The sequence below is a fragment of the Phocoena phocoena genome, chromosome 19 (assembly GCF_963924675.1).
Source record: "Phocoena phocoena chromosome 19, mPhoPho1.1, whole genome shotgun sequence".
NCBI classification, from domain to species: domain Eukaryota; kingdom Metazoa; phylum Chordata; class Mammalia; order Artiodactyla; family Phocoenidae; genus Phocoena; species Phocoena phocoena.
Genome location: NC_089237.1, coordinates 6,306,853 through 6,328,185, shown reverse-complemented (window position 1 = coordinate 6,328,185; position 21,333 = coordinate 6,306,853). Strand labels below are relative to the sequence as shown.

Genomic DNA, 21,333 nt, shown 5'->3' with positions numbered 1-21,333 from the left:
ACCAGGGGACCAGCTCGGGGATGAACCCTGCCCCTTCCCTCCCTCCGAGGGGGTCTCTTGGGACTGGGCTCAGGGAGTCATCGGGGACCGGGGATCTGTGGGGCATGGGGGCTGGGTTGGGGCCCCTTTGCTCCTCCAGCTCTCCCTTACCCCGGAGACCCTTTAAGGGAGGGCGTCAGCACCCCGACTTGTAAAACCAGGGCAGTGCCGAGAGGTGGGATGCAGGCGCGCGTGTGAGCGGGGCTCCGATCAAGGCTGACCTTCCAAGGTTGGACTCTCTTCACGGTCTCTTTCTTCCTCCCCTTGTTCCTCTCCCTCCACCTCATCTTCTGTCTCCAGACTTGGTGGTTTCAGCTATGGAAAGACAGTATACACTTGTTGGTGGAGGGCAGGCCTCCCTGCACCCGGGAGGTTAACCCCTGAGCCTAGGTTGCTGGGCACCCAGGAGACCGCGCTGCCAGCACCACGGCCGTGAGAGCCTAGCGGGCGCTCGACACCTGCGGGTACGGATGGTGGGCACGGCCTCGGGCACCTGCCGCTTGCTGCCTGGGCCACCTCGAGCTAGTTCCTCCTGAGTCTCCTTGGTCCCCTCCCCTGTAAAGGGGACATGATTCCCTGCAGGGCTGTGGCTGGGATTAGAGATAATGCACGTGAGGACCCAGTAGTGCTTTCTCCGCTCTGACCCCAGAATGTCTGGCCAACTGCGGAGACGCAGAGACAGGCAGGAAGCGTGTGGTGGGCAGAAGGAGGGGGCCAGGTTCTGTGTAGCTTAACCCCTGAGGATCAGCTTCTCCATCCAGTGTCCACGCTGCTGTGCGGAGCACATCTGGGGCTGCCCAGCAGCAGACACGGAGTCAGTGGCCACACTGCACGGTGTCAGCAGGACCAGCTGGAGGGCTGGAGGGCCCGGGGCGATGGGTGGGAGGAGCCCACGCTGTGGGTCAGAAAGGCAGGACTCCAGCCTCGCCTCAGCCCCACCTGTACCACCAGATGGTGTGAGAATAAAGCCGCTCAGATCCGAGTACTTCCAAATGCAAAATGCGCCCACAGAAATCACAGCCTGTCTCTAGACCCAGTGGGAGAGAGGCAGAAATGGTGAGTAGTCACGGGATGGAGCCGGTGGGCTGCTCTGTGCTTACCCACCTTCCATCCCCCCGTCTCTCCATCGGTGCCCGAGAACTAGACACACGGGCCGGCTTCATGGGCCGGTGCCCTGAGCGGCCATGCGGCCTGTGCTGACCAGGGCTCCGCGCTTGCTTTAGTGTCGGCTGCCACTGTCTTGAACTTCTCAACACTTTTTTTATTTTGGCCACGAGGCCTGAGGGATCTTAGTTCCGTGACCAGGGATGGAACCCGCACCCCCTGCAGTGGAAGCGCGGAGTCTTAACCACTGGACCGCCAGGGAAGTCCCTTGAACTTCTCAATACTTTTGAACTGGGGGCCCCATGTTTTCCTTCCTTCCCTAACTAGGCAGCCGATCTTGCTTACAAGGGCAGACGCTGGCCCACGCTCGCTAGTTCTTTTCCCTTCCGTGTTGTGCTTTCACTCTTTCACATCTTAGTGTCTTATCTGTGGGCCCCTAAAGACAAAGGCCCAGACAGACCATGTCTTTTTCTTCGTCCCCTGGTACCTAAGAGGGCCTGGAAGGTGACACTACCTTTATCACTCCATCTCCTCAGTTTCCAGATGAAAATTAAGGAACCAAGAAGTGAAGTGACGGGCCCAGGCAATACAGCTAGAAGGTGCTTTGGAGCCGGGGCCATGGCTGGCTGAGCTCAGGACAAATTCCACCCCCTGATGCCAGGAGGGGTCATCACGGATCTCACAGCACCCTCCTCCCGGGGTCTCCAGCCTCCCTCTTCTCTGATGGGTCACGTAGCCCAGGTCACATGCACGTTCAAGGTCCCCAGCTTGGTGGGGAGAGGATTTCAAGCAGCCCAGGGTACGGCTCCTGCACTCAGGGAGCCTGAAGGGTGTTTGGAGACTTAGGAGTCCTCTGGAGGAAGGAGGTAATTCCTCCCACTTGCCAGATGGACAAATGAAAGTCCACCCGGTGAGGTCACTTGCTCGCGGTCGCCTGAGGTCAGCAAGCAGGCAGCCCGGGGGCCGCGGCTCCCTCCCGGCCACGCCGCCCCGAGCCCGCTCGAGGCCCCTACAGGCTTGGGCTTCTCCTTCATGGCTTCCGCCTCCCTCCTCTTCAGCTCCGTGAAGATAACATCGAAGAACTCCTCCTCGGCCTTGGTGACCAGCTGCTCCAGGTTCAAGGCAGGCTTCTCTTCCCTCGGGCGGCTATCCTTGCCCTCCGCCTTCTCCTTCTCCTTCAGTCGCATCTCACGGTGCCTGGTCTCCATGATCTTCTCCCGCCGGGTCTCACGCTCAAATATCTGTGCACAAGGACAAAGAGGCCGTGGGAGGGGCGGGCAGGCAGCGCTGGCTCCCAGCACGGGCACCGGGCGGGTTCTCCTTGCTCGACTCCAAGCAGCCCACACAGAGGCCTGTACTCTGGCCTAATGGCAAGAAAGGGGGGCTAAATATGGGGCTTGGGAGGCGGGAGCAGGGGTGCCAAGTTACTCAGTTCCAAGGAATTCCAAGAACACGGATGCAGGCGTGAAGAATACCCTCTGGGGCTGCGCAACATGGCGACCTGGGCCCACAGAGGACGAGTTCATTGGTGGGACCACAATCTCAGGCAGAGCCAGGAGGGTCTCCCAGGGTCTCGGCACCAGGGGTTTTCAATTTCTCTGTGTGCCCCACGGTTCTGGGGAGGCGCCTCCAGGGTGGATGGATCTCAGCCCCCAGGGCCCCTTCCCCAGGATGGTCCCCTTCCAGCTGTCTTCTCTACAGGCATTCTGCTAAGCCTTCCTTGGACAGGTTCTGCTGCCCCAAAGGTATGTTGTTTGAAACTAGACAGACTGACCGAGTCAAACCACTTGGATTTGCAGCTGAAAAAAACGGAAGCTTGGAGAGGTAAAGTGACTTGCCCAGGGCCACTTGGCTACTGTGTAGTAAGCCAGGGTGGATTCAGACATTCCCAACATCCATCTCTCGGGCTCATTTCCTGATCCACCCCCAAATATCCATCCATTTCCCAGGAGGTGACAGAAAAGGGCATCTGTTCTTCCCTGACTGGCCCGCTCGGCCAGGGGGCCAGGTCAGAACAGGAGCTGGTGCGCACCTCACCCAGGGCCCGCACCTACCGAGGAAACCATGTTCTTCTCGTTCCTCTGCAGGGTGCACAGCCCATTCGAGACCTCCAGCAGCGTGGTTGTCCCCAGCTGGGAGCCACAGGCAATGAAACATCCATTGTCCTGTACCCGGAGGCAGAAGAGGGCCTCGTCACACACCTGTTGGAGGGTCAGGCAGACCCGGGTGAGGGAGGAGAGCGGAGCAATGTCACCCTTTGTTGGTCTGATTATCTGGCTCCTGGGGAGACTTAGCCAAGCAGCCCCATTCAGACACCCTTGGTGACTCCCCCAATTGAGGGGGACCCCAGCCTCAACCCACAGGATGAAGTTCACACTCTACGACTGGCTGTAAAACCCTTCACCCCCAGCCTCATCTTCCGTCTCAGCCTGCCCCCCCCACCCCCCCTTCAGTCCAGCCCCACTTTCATTCTGCAGTTTCCCCAGCCCCGTGCTTTTCCACGGCCCTAGCCTGCAGGTCTCTGCTCTGGCTTTGCTGATAGGATAACGTTAGCTCAGGCTGGAAGGGGTCAGCTGCCAGGAGCCTGCGCCCTGGCTTCTGAAGGAACAGGCCTGGCGGGAGGAAAGGCCGGGCATCTGCTTTTCTCCTTTTTTAATTCCCCTCGGGTGATTCTGCTGTGCCACCAGAGTCTGAGGGCCTGGGTGCATGGGGAGGCAGGTGCACGTGACCTTCAGGCTGAGGGTGGGGTCACATTGCTTGAACACAAAGTCCCAGATGTCCAAGGTCCCATCCATCTTGGTGGTGAAGAAAACCGCTGGCCTCACCGGGCTCCAGGCACCATCAGTGAGATAAGCCATGTGGTACCTGTTGGGAGACGGGTGCCGCTGGTCGGTCAGGGACCCCTGTGGTTGGGAGGGATGGAGAGCCTGCTGAGCCGCAGCCCTACTCATCCAGCCCCGCCCCGGCTCCAGGGTTTCATTGCTGGGCAGGAAGTTCTTTCTTGTGTTCGACTTCTAGCCACGCCAGCCTCACCACCCACAGCTCACAGTTTGCACTATAAAGGGTTTTGGGTGGGGTCCTTCCCAGGGGCTGGTCACTGGCGTTTTCCACAGCCAACTCCGGGTCACAGGCTTGGGCCCAGTCCCCCAGCCGTGAGACTCACTTGAAAGGAGTCGGAGGAAAGAAAAGTTGCCCAGAAAAGTTCATGCTACTGAGATGAAGAGAGCGTTATACTTCCTACTTGGGTTAACCTAGGTTTTCAACGATTTCTGCAGTGAAGAATGAAATGGGACCCTTATCTTATACTGTGGACAAAAATGAACTCGAAATGAATTAAAGACTAAAACGTATGACCTGAAACCATAAAACTTCGAGAAGAAAATGTAGTGGAAAAGTTCCTTGACTTTGGCCTTGGCGATGACCTTTTGGGTATGGCACCAAAAGCACGAGCAACAAAAGCAAAAAACAAACACGTGGGATTACATCAACCTTAAAAGCTTCTGCACAGCAAAGGAAACAGTCAACGAAACGAAAAGGCAACTAACACAACATTGTACATCAACTCTATGCCATTACACATTTTAAAATAAATAAATTAATTAATTAAAAAATAAATTTAAAAATTGCCCAGGCAACCTAAGGAAAATATTTGCAAGCCATATGTCCGATAAGGGGTTAATATCCCCAATACATAAGGAACTCATACAACTCAATAGCAGAAAACCAAATAACCCGGTTAAAAAAATGGGCAAAGGACCCAGACATATGGGTCTTCAAAGAAGACATACAGATGGCCAACAGGTATGCGAGAAGGTGCTCAACATCGCTAATCATCAGAGGAATGCAATCAAAACCACAATGAGATACCACCTCACAGCTGTGAGGATGGCGAAATTATTAGAAAAACAAAAGATGAGAGCTGGAGAGGGTGTGGAGAAAAGGGAACCCTCGTGCCCTGTTAGTGGGAGTGGAAATTGGTGCAGCCGCTATGGAGAACAGTGTGGAGGGTCCTCAATCCCACTTCTGGGTCTTTAGCTGAAGGAATTGAAATCAGGATCTCGAAGAGATACCTGCCCTCCCGTGTCCACTGCAGCACTATTCACAATAGCCAAACATGGAAACAACCTAAATGTCCGTCGACAGGTGAATGTGCTCCTTCCTGTGTGAAGGAGCCGAGTCAAGCCACTTCCCAGCGTAAGCTTGGCTGTTTGTGGAGAAGTGTTTTCTCCATTTTATGGGTGGACACAGAGAGGCTCAGAGCACTCCTGGGTTGGGCTGGGCCCCCTCTGTCCCCTCCAACCCCTGCATCCCTCTCCCGCCCCAACGTCCCCCCCTTACTTGGTCCACATGATGGACGACTCCCGGCTGTCTTCTGACCAGATGCGGGCGGTCCAGTCGCCGACGGTCAGGAAGTTCTTCGGGTAAAACGGGTTTCGCTGCAGGGCATAGATGGGGCCATGGTGGCCTGAGAAGGTGCACACGATCTTCTCAGCCGGTGTCTTGGCCTTGCGGTTGCAGGAGATGACGATGCCTTGCTCCGTGCCCACCATGAACTTGGTCGGCTGTGGAGGGGGTGACACGTGAGCGAAAGGCTCCATGGAACATCAGCTCGGGGTTTAGCTGGCAAGGCGAGCGGTTTTCCGGAGTCAGCGTGGTGGAGCGGCAGGACGGCTGGGGGTCCAAAGGAGCTGAAAATGCCTTCGGTTTAAGCCTCTGCTCGCGCTGTGCCCCGCCCCCTTCTAGGTAGCTGCGCCCACTCTTGCGCTGGATCAGATCCCACACTTCTTTAAACCTGCCCAAGGGCCCCACAAATAATGAAGCCCCCCCCGCGACTCTTCTGGTCCCTGGAGAATCTCATCACCAGCCCTCTTCGTGGAGCCTCACTGTGTCCACGAAGCATTTTGCCATAAAGATCCTGAATGTTTATACATAAAGTAAATGATTGAATCAATAATGTAAAACATGGATCTAGAAGAGCTCCCTCCAGCCTCCAACTACTACTCCCGGCAAAACTGGTCTACATTGTACACCCGTGTCCATAGCATCTTTATTCACAACACCCAAGTGTCATCGACACGTGAGCGACATGTGGTCTCTGCCCATACAATGCAATATTATTTGGCCTCAGAAAGGAAGGAAGTTCTGCCACGTGCTACAATGCTGATAAACCTTGAGGACATTGTACTAAGTGAATAAAGCTCATCACAAAAAGACAAACGCAGGAAGTGTTCACTAAAATGAGGTACCCGGAGGAGGTAAATTCATAGACACAGAAAGTTGAAGGGGCTGAAGGGAGGGGAAAATGGGGAGTTTGTTGATTAAAAGGTACAGAGTGTCAGTTTTGTAAGATGAAAAAGCTCGGGAGAGCCCACAATGTAAGTATATTTAACAATGGTTAAGATGGTACATTTTACGTTATGTGTGTTTTGTTTTTACTACAATTAAAAGGAACAACTGGGCTACAAATTGGAGGGTCAAAGGAAAGTGAAGACCCTTCTACACTGTTGGTGGGAATGTAAATTGGTACAATCATTGTGGAGAACAGTATGGAGGTTCCTTAAAAAACTAAATATAGAACTACCATATGATCCAGCAATCCCACTTCTGGGCATATATTCGAAAAGATACATGCACCCCAATGTTTACTACAGCACTACTTACAATAGCCAAGACATGGAAGTAACCTGAATGCCCATCAACAGAGGAATGGATAAAGAAGATGTGATACATATATACGATGGAATATTACTCAGCCGTTAAAAAGAATGTAATAATACCATTTGCAGCAACATGGATGGACCCAGAGATGATCATACTAAGTGAAGTAAGTCAGACAAGGACAAATATTCTATGATATCACTTATATGTGGAATCTAATTAAAAATGATACAAATGAACCTATTTAGGGAGATTGTGCACTCACAGTGCAGGGGGCCCAGGTTCCATCCCTGGTCAGGAACTAGATCCCACGTGCATGCCGCAACTGAAAGTCCTCATGCTGCAACTAAGAAGCTCGCATGCTGCAACTAAAGATCCCACCTGCCGCAACTAAGACCCGGTGTAGCCTAAATAAATAAATATTTAAAGAACAAAGCAGAACAAAAAAAACCCCAAATGAACCTATTTATAAACAGAAACAGACTCACAGATATCGAAATGAAACTTATGGTTACCAAGGAGGAAAGGTGTGGGGAAGTGATAAATTAGGAGTTTGGGATTAATGTATACACACTACTATATACAAAATGGATAACAAGGACCTTCTGTGTAGCACGGGGAGCTCTACTCAATGCTCTGTAATGACATACATGGGAAAAGAATCTAAAAAAGAGTAGACATATGTATTATGTATAACTGATTCACTTTGCCGTAGAGCAGAAACTAACACAACATTGCAAATCAACTATACTCCAATAAAAATTAAACAAACAAAACAAAACAAAAAAGGAAAAGAAAGAGACACAGCTCGAGAGTCCCAGAAAAGTAAGGAATAAAGTCAACTCCAGGGCTTCTGCAAGCTAGTAAGGGAGATAAACTGCCCAGGTCCCAGTGGCCCATCATGCCTCAGACTCCTTGGTGGGGCATGGGGTGGAGAGCCTGGGCCTTGGGTGTCAGAGCCCTCAGTTTGAGCCCCAGCATCTCCGTGTTCTAGAGCATGTGACTTACCTCCCTAAGATGAAGTTGTTTATCTGCAAAGTAGGGATAATCACATCACCTCACGAGACGGTCATGGGTGATCACACAAGCTCATCACGTAAGGCAGTGACAAGGGTCCAGCACACAGTGTGGGAGAGGTGAGGGCTAGTGGCACTGAGGTCATTGCATCTAGCACTTGGACTAGAAATCTCTGATTCGAGGACAGAATGTTTTTCTGAGTCCTCCCCACTGTGACTCCATGCCCAGGGCTGAGGGGGTCAGTCAACCTGTCTTCCACCTCATCCACCACATTGATCCCCCAGCCTGGGGGGGTGGGTGGGGGGGACTCCCAGGGCAGGGGTGAGGCCAGCACACCTCCACCTCCTAAGGGCCTGGGAATGATGTCACACGGCCTGGAAGCAAACCAGTGACAATCCCAAGGGGGAGCCAGGCCAAGAGCCATCAGGAAAGGTCGTTTTCTTGCTTTGGAGGGAGTCTTCATTTGCAGCTTCTAGAAGCTTCCCTCCTCAGACACAAACACATTAGCACTTTGATATTTCTCTACTGTTCCTTCTCAGTTACTAAATGCCATCATAGGCCCGTGCTCTGGTTTGCCAAGGAGCCTCCTCTGATCTCATTTTCCTCTCCAACACCTCTTCTTTCCCCACGGAAGTGAAGCCACCGGCCCAGGGTCCCACGTGAGGCAGGCACAGAGCTGGAGCCTGGCCTCTGAATGTTGGTTGTGGACAGGGCTCTTCTCATAGAATGGGGCCTCTCTGGAATCCTGTCCTTTCAGAAAGCTTGCCTTCTGATCAGCCTGGACACTACTAGCCGAATGGCGACTCTTGAGTGAATTAGAATGGCCTCCTTCCTCTGCTCTGCTGCCCCCTGCTGGAAGGTGGTTGTAAAGACCACATAGGTCTAGGAGGACCACAGGAGGATGGTCCAGTGCACAAGGTGAGAAGCAGCCTCAGGGTCCACCTGACACAGTAGCCACGGGTCTGCCCTTGGCTTTGGCTGCCCTGGCAGTGGAAGTCAGGGAAGGGAGAGGAAGGGACACCCACCAGAGTAGCCTCGAACTCCAGGGAGGTGGCCCCCAAGGCATGCTCCAACTGTTCCTTTTTGGTGATGTCCATGATGACGACCTCGGTGGGCTCGCTCATCTTCCGGACGTCCCACCACATGACCTGATGGGAGGAGGGGCCAACTCTGAGGCCTGAGGTCCCTCAATTCTCCTGACTTCTGCCTTCTCTACCCCCTCCCCCTTTTTGGGGCCAGTCACTGAGGCCAAAGGGGTGTCTGACAGAGACTACCAGCAACCCGAGGAGACAAACATACTTTGAGAATCACTCCTTTTGGCCACAGTCCCAAGCCTGGCTAATTATCAGCGTCCTGAGCAAGCTTCCTAAAATCCAGATGCCAGGGCCTCACCCCAGACCTCCTGAAGGAGAATTGCCAGATGTGGGCCCTGGAGTCTGTATTCTTAAAGTCTCCTCACAGCAGGGCAATATATAGCCACATTCAAAATGCACACATGCTTTGACCCAGAAATCTCACCGCCAGGAACGTATACTTCACATGTGTGCGGTAATCTATATACAAACACACTCTTTGCCACCTTTTCTGGTAACTACAAAATATTAAAATCCACTTAAACAAATTACAGCACACCCATAATTTATTAAGTCCTTAGCAGGCATGGGGCAGTGCTTTACGATATATGAAATCATCTTCAAGACATGCTAAATGAAAAACGTCAGGGCTTCCCTGGTGGCGCAGTGGTTGGGAGTCCGCCTGCCGATGCAGGGGACGCGGGTTCGTGCCCCGGTCCGGGAAGATCCCACATGCCGCGGAGCGGCCGGGCCCGTGAGCCATGGCCGCTGAGCCTGCGCGTCCGGAGCCTGTGCTCCGCAGCGGGAGAGGCCACAACAGTGAGAGGCCCGCGTACCGCAAACAAAAACAAAAACAAACAAAAAAGACAGTCAAGTGCAGATCAACGTGCAAGGTGTACAGAAAGAGAGCGAAGGCAGACACGCTTGCTTCCGTATGCAGACGCGGAGCCTGGAGGCTGATGTGGGTGGGCGCCTACAGGGAGGGGGACTGGGAGGCTTGAGGGTAGAGGCGGGAGGAAGGCGTTCACTGTCTGCCCTTTTGTACCTTTGGGATCTTGCTCCATGTGCATGTATTACCTATTATTCAATTTAAAAATGGAATGAAAAGCAAACATTCTTAGGTAATTCAGTGGGAGGCCGGGCAACTGCTCTGATCCCCACCCCCTCGCCCCCCACAGCGCCTGGCTGGTGGGTACCTGCCCATCCGTGGATGCCGAGAAGCACTCGGTGCCCGTCTTCGACTGCAGCCAGATGGTGCCGTAAACTGGGTCTCGGTGGCTGAACTCAATGGTGGACAGCTCTGCCACCAGGCTGCCCTTCCGGGTGTCCCAACAGGCTGGCGGGGAAGAAAATGAAGGGGATGTGATGGGGGCACAGGCTTCCTTTCTTAGTGCAGGGAGCACGGGATAGAGGGATGCTGCTTCTCTTGGTTTGGCAGGTATGTGGTTTTTTAGAAGCAGAGTTAAGTTCAAACCCGCCTGAGTTTCCTACCAGCCCCCAAAGCGTGCTTCATTGATTCCACTGAGCCCCTAACACGTGTTGAGCATCACACTGGGCACTGGGGGAAGCCACTGGGATTCAGCCAGCCACAGTCCCTGGGAGACAGGAAGGGAAATCTGCAAGTACAGCCCGTGCTGTGATTGCTCCAGAAGGAGACACATGGAGGCAGTCAGGGAAGGCTTCCTGGAGGAAGTGAGAAGGAACTAAGACTGAGGAGGAGCCTCGGGTTGGAGTGAGCCAGGCAAAGAGAGAAGAGCACCTCCACCCCAGGGAAAGGCTCTGGGAAGTAAAAACATCTATGCAGATCGCTCCTGCTGCATCCACTCATTCCCTTTTCGCTTCTGTACCTTTGCTGCATCTGATCGGAAAGAAACACAGAGAGGGAGATTTATCCTTTCTTCTGATTCATAATTAGTACGTCGCTTCTTCTGTTTTACCAGGAAAGACTCGAAGCTTACCTATTATTTTGTCCCAGTGGATTCTGTTTTCATTTTCCCACGAGTGTATAGCGAGGACCCACCCTATTACTCAGAGCTGTTTCTAGGAAGGCTGGTTTTGTAAAACAACAACAAAAGTCCATGATCCATAAGTCTTGATTTATGGAATCCAAGTCCAAGGCATTTGACGCTGGACCCGTCTGGCCCAGAACCAGGTTTTCTTAGCTAAGCTCGCTCTGCTTGGGCAAAGCAGTACTCCAGGGTGGGTCCCACCATGTCTTTCTTACAGACAGCAGAGCCCCAGAGCCTGAGCTGGTCTGAGCTGGCATAAAGAACCACTGAAAGGGGTTATGAATGATGAGCGAGGCAGGGCTTCTGAATAAATCGTGGCCAAGTGGCTTTGCGTCAGTCTTTTAGAGCCTGGGCACCCAGATAAATTTGCAGGAGGTTTATGGGAGCCCACGTCTATTTCATAACCCAGGAGCTCCCCTGGAGAGGAGGCAGCAGGTCTAAGAGGGAGATCAGAGGCCTCAGGAGGCTAGGAGGCCACGAGGCAGCCTGGCCACAGAGAGGTGCTGAGAGGCGTCCCAGCCATTCCGGCCCCTACTCCTGGAGCGAGAGGGGAACATAGGAGAGCTCGTGAAGACAGGAGGGAAGGGGAGCCCTTTTCATGTCTGGCTGAGTCTGGCCTGGGATGCAGACAGGAGGATTAATTGTTTGGTTACTTCAAGGCCAGAGGTGAAGGGCAGGCAGAAACCTTCAGGGCCCACGTGGGCAGGTTTCTTCTGAGCTCATCAGGGATACCGACATCAGTTTTCTGGGTGTCGCACCAGCAAAAACGGCAGAGTGAAGACCTCTGAGAATGCTCTCCTCCATAAAGGCCAAGAGAACCTTGGCAAAAATGGTCAGAATCAGCTTTTTCAGAACTCTGGAAATTAGCCGAAGGCTGGCAGCAAATCAGAGTGTTTATCTGAGAAAAACGGCTGAATCCTGGTAAGAACAGTAAGTTCTGTTGCATTCTGACGTGCCCTAGTTGGGATCCTATACTCTCTGGTTCTATGGTAGCCTTGAAAAATAACATTCTGCCTTCCTGGTAAGAAACCACTAGCCTGGCAGCCAAGGGATGGAGCAGAATGGAGCTGGAGCTCTTTCAAAGTCTCCTATTCCAAGAATTGTCATTATTTGACCTGTCTGTCTGATGGTTCCCTGGAAGACGCCCCCCCACTACTTGCAAGGTCATCTATATTCACCTTGACTTGGAGCTTGCCCAGTGAAAAAGGTCTGTTTAAGAAGACAATTTTGAAAATAATTATGATTGCAGACAACTGATTAACTTTGCAGTGTCCCACAGTGGTGGATAACAAGTGGAGCAAACAATAAGCTAACCAAAAAGCTTGAAAGGAGAAGCTGGAGAAAGTCCATAGGAGTTTTGAAAAGCTCCTGGAACCTAGAAGGTCACGTGCATGGGTATGGCTGTGTGCATTCCCAGGGCTGCACACATACTTAGGAAAGAACTGAGAAGGCCCTAAGCTTTCACCTCTGGCTGACCTTAAGGCTCGGCGCGGCGGCTAAGGCAGAGTTGACAACTATGCCTGGCTGAGTGTTGAAGGTGTGCTCAAGTAGGCACACAGAGCCTCCCAGCAGAGTCCGTGAGATTTATTGGCTCCAGATGACAACAAGCAGAAAACATTCATCTCAAGCGCACAGGGAACATTCTCCAAGATAGACCACACGTTAGGCCATAAAACGGGTCTCAATAGATTTTAAAGATTGAAATCATGCAAGGTATCTTTTCTTACCATAACAGAATAAAACTAGAAACCAATAACGGAAGGAAAACAGGAAAATTCACAAACATAGAGAAATTAAACAACATACATCTAAATAATCCATGGGTCAAAGATGAAGTCAAAGGGAAATTAGAAAATACCTTGAAATGAATGAACATGAGAAGACAACATACCAAAACTTAGGTGTGGCTAAAGCCGTGTTTAGAGGTAAATGTATAACTGTAAATATCTGTATTTTTAAAAACCTCAAATCAATAATCAAACCTTCCACTTTAAGAAATTTAGAAAAAGAAGAGCAAAATAAACCCAAAGCAAGCAGAAGGAAGGGCACAATAAGGATTAGAGTGGAAATAAATGAAATGGAGGGTTTAAAAACTGAGAAAAATCAATAAAATAAAAAGTCGGTTCTTTGAAAATAAAACAAAGTTTACTAACCTCTAGCTAGACTGACCAAGGAAAAAGAGAGAACACTCAAATTACTAAAACCAGGAAAGACAAAGGAGATGTTACTACCAACTTACAGAAAGGAAATGATTGTAAGAGAATGAACAATTGTGTCAACAAATTAGATTACCTAGATGAAAAGGAAAAATTCTAGAAAAACACAAACTATCAAAACTGATTCAAGAAGAAATAGAAAACGTGAGAAGACCTGTAACAGATAAAGAGGTTGAATTTTCAACTTTAAAACTACCAATAAGAAAAATCCCCGGACCAGACGGCTGCATTGGTGAATTCTACCAAATACTTAAAGAAGAATGGCTATCAACTGTTCACAAACTCTTCAAAAAAAACAGAAGTGGAGTAACACTTCCCCATTCATTGGTTTTTTTTTTTTTAATGTATGAAGTTTTATTTAACTCATTAATGAAAGAACAAGCAGGATGGTAAGCTGGTTTTAAACAAGTTTTGATAGAATCAGTTTCTAAACTGAATGGATCCCCCTGTAAATGGTCTTCATACCTCTTGTTTTAGGCAGTTCTATAATTCTTTTTTTTTTTTTCCTTCCCCCCCCAACTTACTCTATATAGCTGGTATTACTCACACCCATTACCGTGTAGGTTGCCCCGACTGCATCTCCTGAGATGGAGCTCCCCAGTGGTCTCATAACCCCTTTGCCTCTAGCTAACCTAGCCTAGCTCAGGGTAGGCGTACAGTAAATGTTTCTTGACTTTACCTGGCCCATAATTTTCTTAACTTTTTATTTTGAACTCATTTTAGACTCACTTGAACTTCTACAACTGAAGACACGGCTGAGGTATCAGCAAAACCTGTCTCACCTTGATGTCTGGAAGCTGCAGGGCGTCCCCACCCCACTTTGCCCTCCATGGCAAGCCTGGCCCGGCAGGTGGGCCCTGGCCAGACAGCAGCAGGGGCCAAGCTGCCTGAGAGCCTGCAGGGAACTGACTCCTGGTTAAGTGCCGGGCTGTGTGTGGGGGTCCCTCCTTACCGATCTGCCCATTGTAGCAGCCTGCCAGGAGCACGTGGGAATCTTTGGGGTTGTATTCCAAGGTGACAAGAGGAGAAGACGGCTTTAGGACAATTTCTGGCCTGTTGGGGTTTTCTACAAAGGAAAACAACAACAACAACTATATATATATATATATATATATATATATATATATATATATATATATATATATATTCTACCAGACCTGGAAAAAAAAGGACAGGGTCAAACACTTTAACCCCTTTTATAGGTGGGGGGTGGCAGGGGGAAGCCTGGAAGCCCCTCTCCAGGCTGCAAGCTCTGGTCCTCAGTGGCCAGCATCTAGCCCTGGAGGCTCTTCTACTGGTTTTATTTTTGGGAATCAGGATTGTGTGTGTGTGATTGTCATTCTAGTCCATTTTCCAGGTTCGGTATTAGATGAGGTTTAAGGCTTTTACAAAAAGTCAACTCTCCCCTGACTTGTGTGAACCAGCTGCCCTGTCTGTACAGCAGGGGTAATGATGGAGTCCAGCCCACGGGGCAGCGCTAAGAGCTCACTGAGCTGCTCAGGAGTGTAAAGTGCTCAGTCCTGTGCGTGGCACCTACACCTGCTAAGAAAGGCTAACGTTTATTTTCACAACGACAGCAACGAGGGACGTCTGAGAGCATGGATGGAGACCACAGTCACCCGCTACCTGCCAGGCTCTGCCCTTGGAGTGAGCCCTTCTGTCAACAGTGGTCCGTGCTCCCGAGTGGACACACTGCCCCCTACTGGCCATGAATCAGGGGAACGTGCCAGGACAGGTGGGACAGAGGTGAGTCCCGGCGTCCCTGTGAGGACCCCTTGGGTCACTTCTCAGTCTGCTGGGGACTCTTTCTGATATGCTCTTCAGGGACCCAGAGTTGGGTCTCCATGTAGCCTGGTCTTGAATGCCCTGGGATCCGGAAATGAAGGGAGTTCCTGCTTCTGATCTGGCTCCGCTTGCTGCGCCTGAACCCGGACAGCAAAGGGATGCGACAGTGGCTTCCTCCTGGGTCCCTGGGCATCCCAGTGAGAGACCAGCCCCACGAGAGTCCCGCTGCTTCTACCTTCCTCCCCCCGAGTTTTCACGGGTCTCTGCCGCACTCCCTCATCCTTCCCTGTGGCTACCAGACCCCTCTGCTTCTCACCCAGGTCCCAGATGTACGATTCGTTGCTCAAGCCCTCAGGTGCCCGTTGAAAATTCAAGCAAGAGTACGCCACTGCCAACTTCCTGTTGCCATCGGGGTGCAAGGAGATGTGTGTGGCTGGCCGCTTAATTTCCTGGGGATCCCTTTAGGGGAGGGAGAGAGGGCAGAAGACTGAAATCCCAGGCTCCCTAAATTTCGTATTTGCTAAAGTTTTTCTTAAAGGAATTCATACATATTTAAACATTCGCTCAGATAAATTTATTTTAAAAACAAAGCTGACAGGACTCCCTTAATTGGAAAACTGATCTCACCAGCCATAAATAAAAACTAATAAAAATTAAGACAATGGAAATAAAATATTAAATTTCAGCCTGATGTCTTCGTTTGCTGAAAGTTCCGAGCCTGAGGCTTGAATTCACATTAATATTAAACTATGAGGGAGGGTGAAGAATTCAACCATTACGCTCCTTGGTATTTTCCCAATTGAGTTGAAAATATATGTCCACACAAAAACCTGCACACAGAGGTTTACGGCAGTTTTATTCATAATTCCGAAAACTTGGAACCAACCAAGACGCCCTTCGGTAGATGAATGGATAAACTGTGGTACATCCAGACATCGTTATTATTCAGCATTAAAAAGAAATGAGCTATCAAGCCATGAAAAGACATGGTGGAAACTTAATGCACGTTGCTAAGTGAAAGAAACCAATCTGAAAAGGCTACATGTTGTATGATTCCAACTATATGACATTCTGGGGAAGGCAAAACCATGGAGACGGTACAAAGATCAGTCGTTGGCAAGGGTTTGGGGGCAGGGAGGGATACATAGGTAAAATACAGGGGATTTTTGGACAGTGAAAGTATTCTGTGTAATACATTTGGAATGTATGACACCAAGAGTGAAACCTAATGTAAACTATAAACTTTGGGTGTGCTGTAGGCATCCCCCCAAATTTCATATGTTGAAGCCTAATCTCCAATGGGCTGGTATTAGGAGGTGGGGCCTTTGGGAGGTGATTAGGTCATGAGGGTAGAGCCCTAATGAATGGGATTAGTGCCCTTATAAAAGAGAGTCCACGGAGATCCCTCACCCCTTCTGCCTTGTGAGTTCACAGCAAGCAGATGGCTGTCTCTGAGTTAGAAAGTGAGTCCTGGGAATTCCCTGGAGGTCCAGTGGTTAGGACTCAGCGCTTTCACTGCAGGGGGCCGGTGAGTCCTCACCAGACACAGAACTTGACCTTGCTGGCACCCTGACCTCAGACTTTCAGCCTCCAGAATGGTAAGGGATAAATTTCTGTTGTTTATAAGCCATGCGACTTGAAACGAGTTCCTTACTGGTCATGCTGGGGCTGGGTGAAACACTTCCCAGGACCCTCAGTGGGTCACGGTAGCAAAATGAATCCTCCAGGGCTTCCCTGGTGGCGCAGTGGTTGAGAGTCCGCCTACCGATGCAGGGGACACGGGTTCGTGCCCCGGTCCGGGAAGATCCCACATGCCGCGAAGCGGCTGGGCCCGTGAGCCATGGCCGCTGAGCCTGCGCGTCCGGAGCCTGTGCTCCGCAACGGGAGAGGCCACAACAGTGAGAGGCCCGTGTACCGCCAAAAAAAAAAAAAAAAAAAAAACAAAAAACAAAACAAAAACAAAATGAATCCTCCAGAGTTGGCATTTGAGGCTAGTCACGTCTGAAATCACAGGTATTCTCTGCATATATGAGCATACACACACACGCACACACGCGCACATATATACATACAGATACATGTATACGTGCACACACATGCATACATACATACACATGTATATACATATGCATACATACATGCACACATGCATATAGGTGTATTTTAAACAAAAAGTAGTGCTCTCTACACACTGTCCTGCCCCTTGGTTTGCTTTGGTTTCACATAGTAAATCTTGGAAACTCTCTATAGGCACATAAGGAGCTGCCTCATTCATTCTGATGGCTGCGCGGTACTCAACAGTGTGGGCATACCAGAATTGCTGGAACCAGCCCCCTACCGATGGGTTTAGCTTCCTTCCAGTCTTTGGCTAGCACACACCCTGCCACAGTGAATATGCAGTGGCTTCACACATGTGTCTGTGGGATAGATGTCTTTGGTCAAATTTCTGCTGTCCTTGGAGGTTATTCCAGGCGCACTCCTGAGAGTTTGGGACAAGGGTCTTTTTTACTCACAGTGCAGCCGGATCACTGACGTTTGGTACTTGATACGTCTACACCGTGTGAATCAACCACACTTGTACACAGCTTTGCAAATTTGCTGTAGTCTTTCCCCAGACTCTGTCCTCCTTTTCCACCAACCAGGCCTGCCCTCAGGGTAGGCACCACTTGTCTGCTGGGCGTTTTATTTTGCTCTGTCCCTTATTAAGCTCGGATCACAGATGGCATTGTACCCATGGCATGGAGTGACTGGCAAGGGGTCACCTTTGGAAGCACCCACGCATAGGGCTGAGAGAAATTGGCCAGACACCTGCCTGGCTATAGAGGTACCTGAAAACATTGACGGTTTTAGCTGAAGGGGCCTCTTCCATCACCTCCACCGTATCCTCGTCATCAAAATACTCCTGGTAGATGTCAATGGCATTATTCTGCTTGATGCAGTGCTCCACGATCTGAGGAGGACACAGCGGGAGTTCTTAGCAGTAAAGGGAGGTCCTTTCAGCCTGACCAGGGCTGAGATGGAGTCTGGGAGGGATGAGAGATATCTAGTAGTCTTTTCCCATCCTTCCAGCCCATGCATTTTCAATGGGGGCAACATCTACCCCCCCAAAAGGGTGGAAATTGGTTCTTGGGGGTAAAATATTATTACTTTTTTGCACAAAGTACAGATATACATCCAGTACATAAATATATAGTACACCTACGGTATTACATTTTCATTGGGGTGGGGCGATGTCTAAAAAGGCTTCTTGGGGGACAACAATGAAAAAAAGGTGAAGAAACACCACTGCTCCAGGCAAAGAGAATTAGTAACCACCCCATATATGGCATCCATCTCCTGTTTCCTCCACCCAGAAGGCCATTCCCCGTTATTCCAAATGTCCAACAAGGAAAAGCTCAAGATCAAGTGCCACCTCTTCCAGGAAGACTCCCCTGATTCCTTCAGCAGGAAATCAACTCTCCCTCCTTAAGGGGCAAACGGCAGAGCATCTTTTCTCTTACAGCCTTTCTTTCTACATTAGACAGTGATACCTCTGTATCTGTTTTTGGCCTCCAATGGATTATAAACTCTTTGGGGCAGAATATATGTGAATTTCATTTTTGCAATCTCTACTGCACCTGGCAGAGACTAGAAGCTCCATGCAAATGTGTCGACTGAATGAATGATCCCTACTGGCAGGTAGCTCCTGGGTGGGGTTCCTTGGGGTTCTCTTTGCCCAGAGGATTTCCCACTTTTCAGATTCCTCTTAAAGCCCGTTCAGTCCTTGGACCTTCTGGTCTGCTGTGTGGACCTGCCTGCCTGCTCCCAGACAGAAGGTTCCATAACGTAGCTGCTGTCCTTCCCCGAGGAGCCACAGTTGCTGAACTTGACACGTAGCTGGGGAAGCAGAGGGATGGCTGAGGCCCTGACCACTGGCGCTGTAGGAAGCCTTACCGAGCCCAGCTGCATGATGGTGTTGACGTAGTTCTCATCTTTCTCCACCTTCTTCCGGAAGCGGATCGTCTGCTCCAGTTCCAGGGGGTTCACATCCTTGGGCCAGCCCCCCTCGATGTGATTAACCCCCCGGGTCTCCATTTCAAACCGCTCTGTGTTGACCTAAACAGAGAGCCACAGGTGAGAAGACGCCTGGCCCTGGTGGAAGCATCCGACCACTTATGCAAACCAGTGTCCCAGGGCTCCCGGGTCCCTGGGCTCTGAGCGCTCAGGGATGGACCCGTGAGGTGCCCCTGGCCAAAGCCACTATATTTTCAGGTCCAGCAAGGAACTTTCTGGTCCTCAGGTGGTCACAGGCAGCCACAAAAGTGTCACCTCTGTGGAGTTAGCAGCTTTGCAGATGCTGCCAGTGGCTATGGAAAATCCAGTTCTGACCTGATCTCAACCCTAAAGGTCCGGGGGAGCCCACCCGTCGGTTCTGTGAGATCCCAAAGGAAAACGTGACTGAGCTTTCTCCACCCTACCATTTACAATGTCACAGGGATCGAAACATAAAAACAATCAAGAGTGTGGACTTGCTTTGCCCATTCTCTGTTGTAGGGAGGTTGGCATAGATGTAGTTTGACCCCTTAAACTTACCTCTTTTCCTCCTTCCCAGTTTTCCCCCATCTTTTAAATTGTGGTAAAATACACATGACATAGAATCTACCATTTTGACTAAAATGTACAAGTTAGTAGCGCTAAGAACGGTCACAATGTTGCACAATCATGATGGCTATCTAATTCCAGGACTTTCTCATCACCCCAAGTGGAGACGCCATACCCGCTGAGCGGTCACTCCCCTTCTCCTTTTCCTTTTTAAGCCAGTTCTTACAAAAGCTAAAAGTTTCAACAGGGTGGAGCTGCTGACAGAGGAGACCCCGATGTGGTGTGGCCTTCATGGCCGCCATCTTGTTTAGGTGGCTACACCATGAACAAAACCACCCTGGTCCCCATGACAGTAGGTTGCCCTGGGAAAGCAAGAAACTCAGTCTGTTTGAACTGTGAGTTATTGGAGCCATCCACAAAGTGGATGGCCAAATCAGTGTGATTTTCACTCCGTTAATTTGGGAACATGACAGTTGTGTTAACCCCTTCGGTCTAATCTTCTCCCAGCAGTTCTTGACATAATCAGGAGCTGATCACTTGGTTCAGACAGACCAGGAGAAATCTGGGAGCTTGGACAGCGACATGGCCCTCAGTTCCTTTATCTTGGAGGCACCTCTGACCAGCACTTTCTATGGGACCCTTTCCTTTTCCCAAGCTAAGCAGGTCCTGTAGATGTGAATCCCTGGCCCCCTCAGATACCTCTCCCAGATGTAGCTAATGCCTAAAACAACTCTAGTAAGAGTCTTAGAGGTGAGGCCAGATTCCCTGGGAGAGAGAACATCTTGATTTACATTCACCCGGCCCAGGGAGTGGTTGGTACTGGGCCTTGTCCTGACCCTGGGCACCCAGGTGGGTCTGGGACTGGGTCTGGGTCTGCCCTCGTACTTCCAGCATCCTCACTGGCCCACTCTAACTGGCTTCCAGGGGGATGGAGTCACCCAGTCCCACTTGCCGACCTTGGCCAGCCACCCTGCCGGACCACACCTCCACTGGCCCGGCCCCTGGGGCAGGGACCCACCTCGTGTTCCGACATGCTAGTAGAGCACTGGATGCCCGTGTCCACGGGGTTCCGCTCCACGAATTGCTTGGCCAGCTCAGGGTTGGGCGGTATGTCGATGTTCAGCTCTGCCTGGCGGTCGGAGAAGTTGCATTGCTTCCCGAACTCGCTGCGCTTCTTGACATACACGTACACAATCTCCATGGTACCAGCTGCTGCGGGAACAGAGGGAGGGGGTGTGGTGAGGGGTCCCAGCTGGCTGCTTCCCAGTCCCCACGGACCCTACCACCGGGGGCAGCTCCAGGTTCCCAATCTGGTTGGGGGGAGGGTTCCTAACGGGTTTATCCAGATGCTGCATCTGTGTTTGAAAAAATAATTTATGGAGTGATGACTACAGGCTAAGCACCACCCTGCTCAGTTCTTACCGTTGCCCTCTGAAGTGGACAATAAAATCACCGTTTTACTTTGGAGGAATGCGATATTTGGAGATACCCAGAATGCCTTGCCTGGGATCACATAGCTCACATGTGGTACAGCTGGTCTACCTGACTCCAGAGCTCTTACTCACCAAATGATACAGTTTCTGCTGAGCTAATATGCTTATTGAGAGGCAGGAAGAAACACTAATGGCGATTACGTTGAACTTAATTCCCTGCCACACGCTGGACCTGATCATACAGCATATAGATTTGAGGCCCAGGCCTCTCTGGAAACCCTCCCATCCAACCACGTGATTGCCAGAAAGGCTCAGCCACTAGGTTACTGGATTCTACCCTCCATCACCCTGTGGGAGCCCCACTGAAACCTCTTCCCTCCACGTCACTCCAACGGGGACAGGGCTGGGAGTCCAGCTG

At 50.7% G+C, this 21,333-nt stretch overlaps 1 protein-coding gene across 1 annotated transcript; it reads right to left on the bottom strand.

Moving 5' to 3' along the window:
• Positions 1 to 769: 769 nt before the first annotated feature.
• DNAI2 (dynein axonemal intermediate chain 2) lies at positions 770 to 20,683 on the bottom strand. The gene is made up of 12 exons (XM_065897046.1): positions 20,501 to 20,683; positions 18,835 to 18,996; positions 17,730 to 17,851; positions 15,218 to 15,360; positions 14,069 to 14,182; positions 10,088 to 10,227; positions 8,844 to 8,966; positions 5,482 to 5,705; positions 3,873 to 4,008; positions 3,198 to 3,308; positions 2,064 to 2,384; positions 770 to 934 (listed from the first exon to the last, which is right to left on the bottom strand). Exons 1-12 carry the CDS (start codon positions 20,681 to 20,683, stop codon positions 770 to 772), a joined length of 1,944 nt encoding a protein of 647 aa, XP_065753118.1.
• Positions 20,684 to 21,333: the final 650 nt, after the last annotated feature.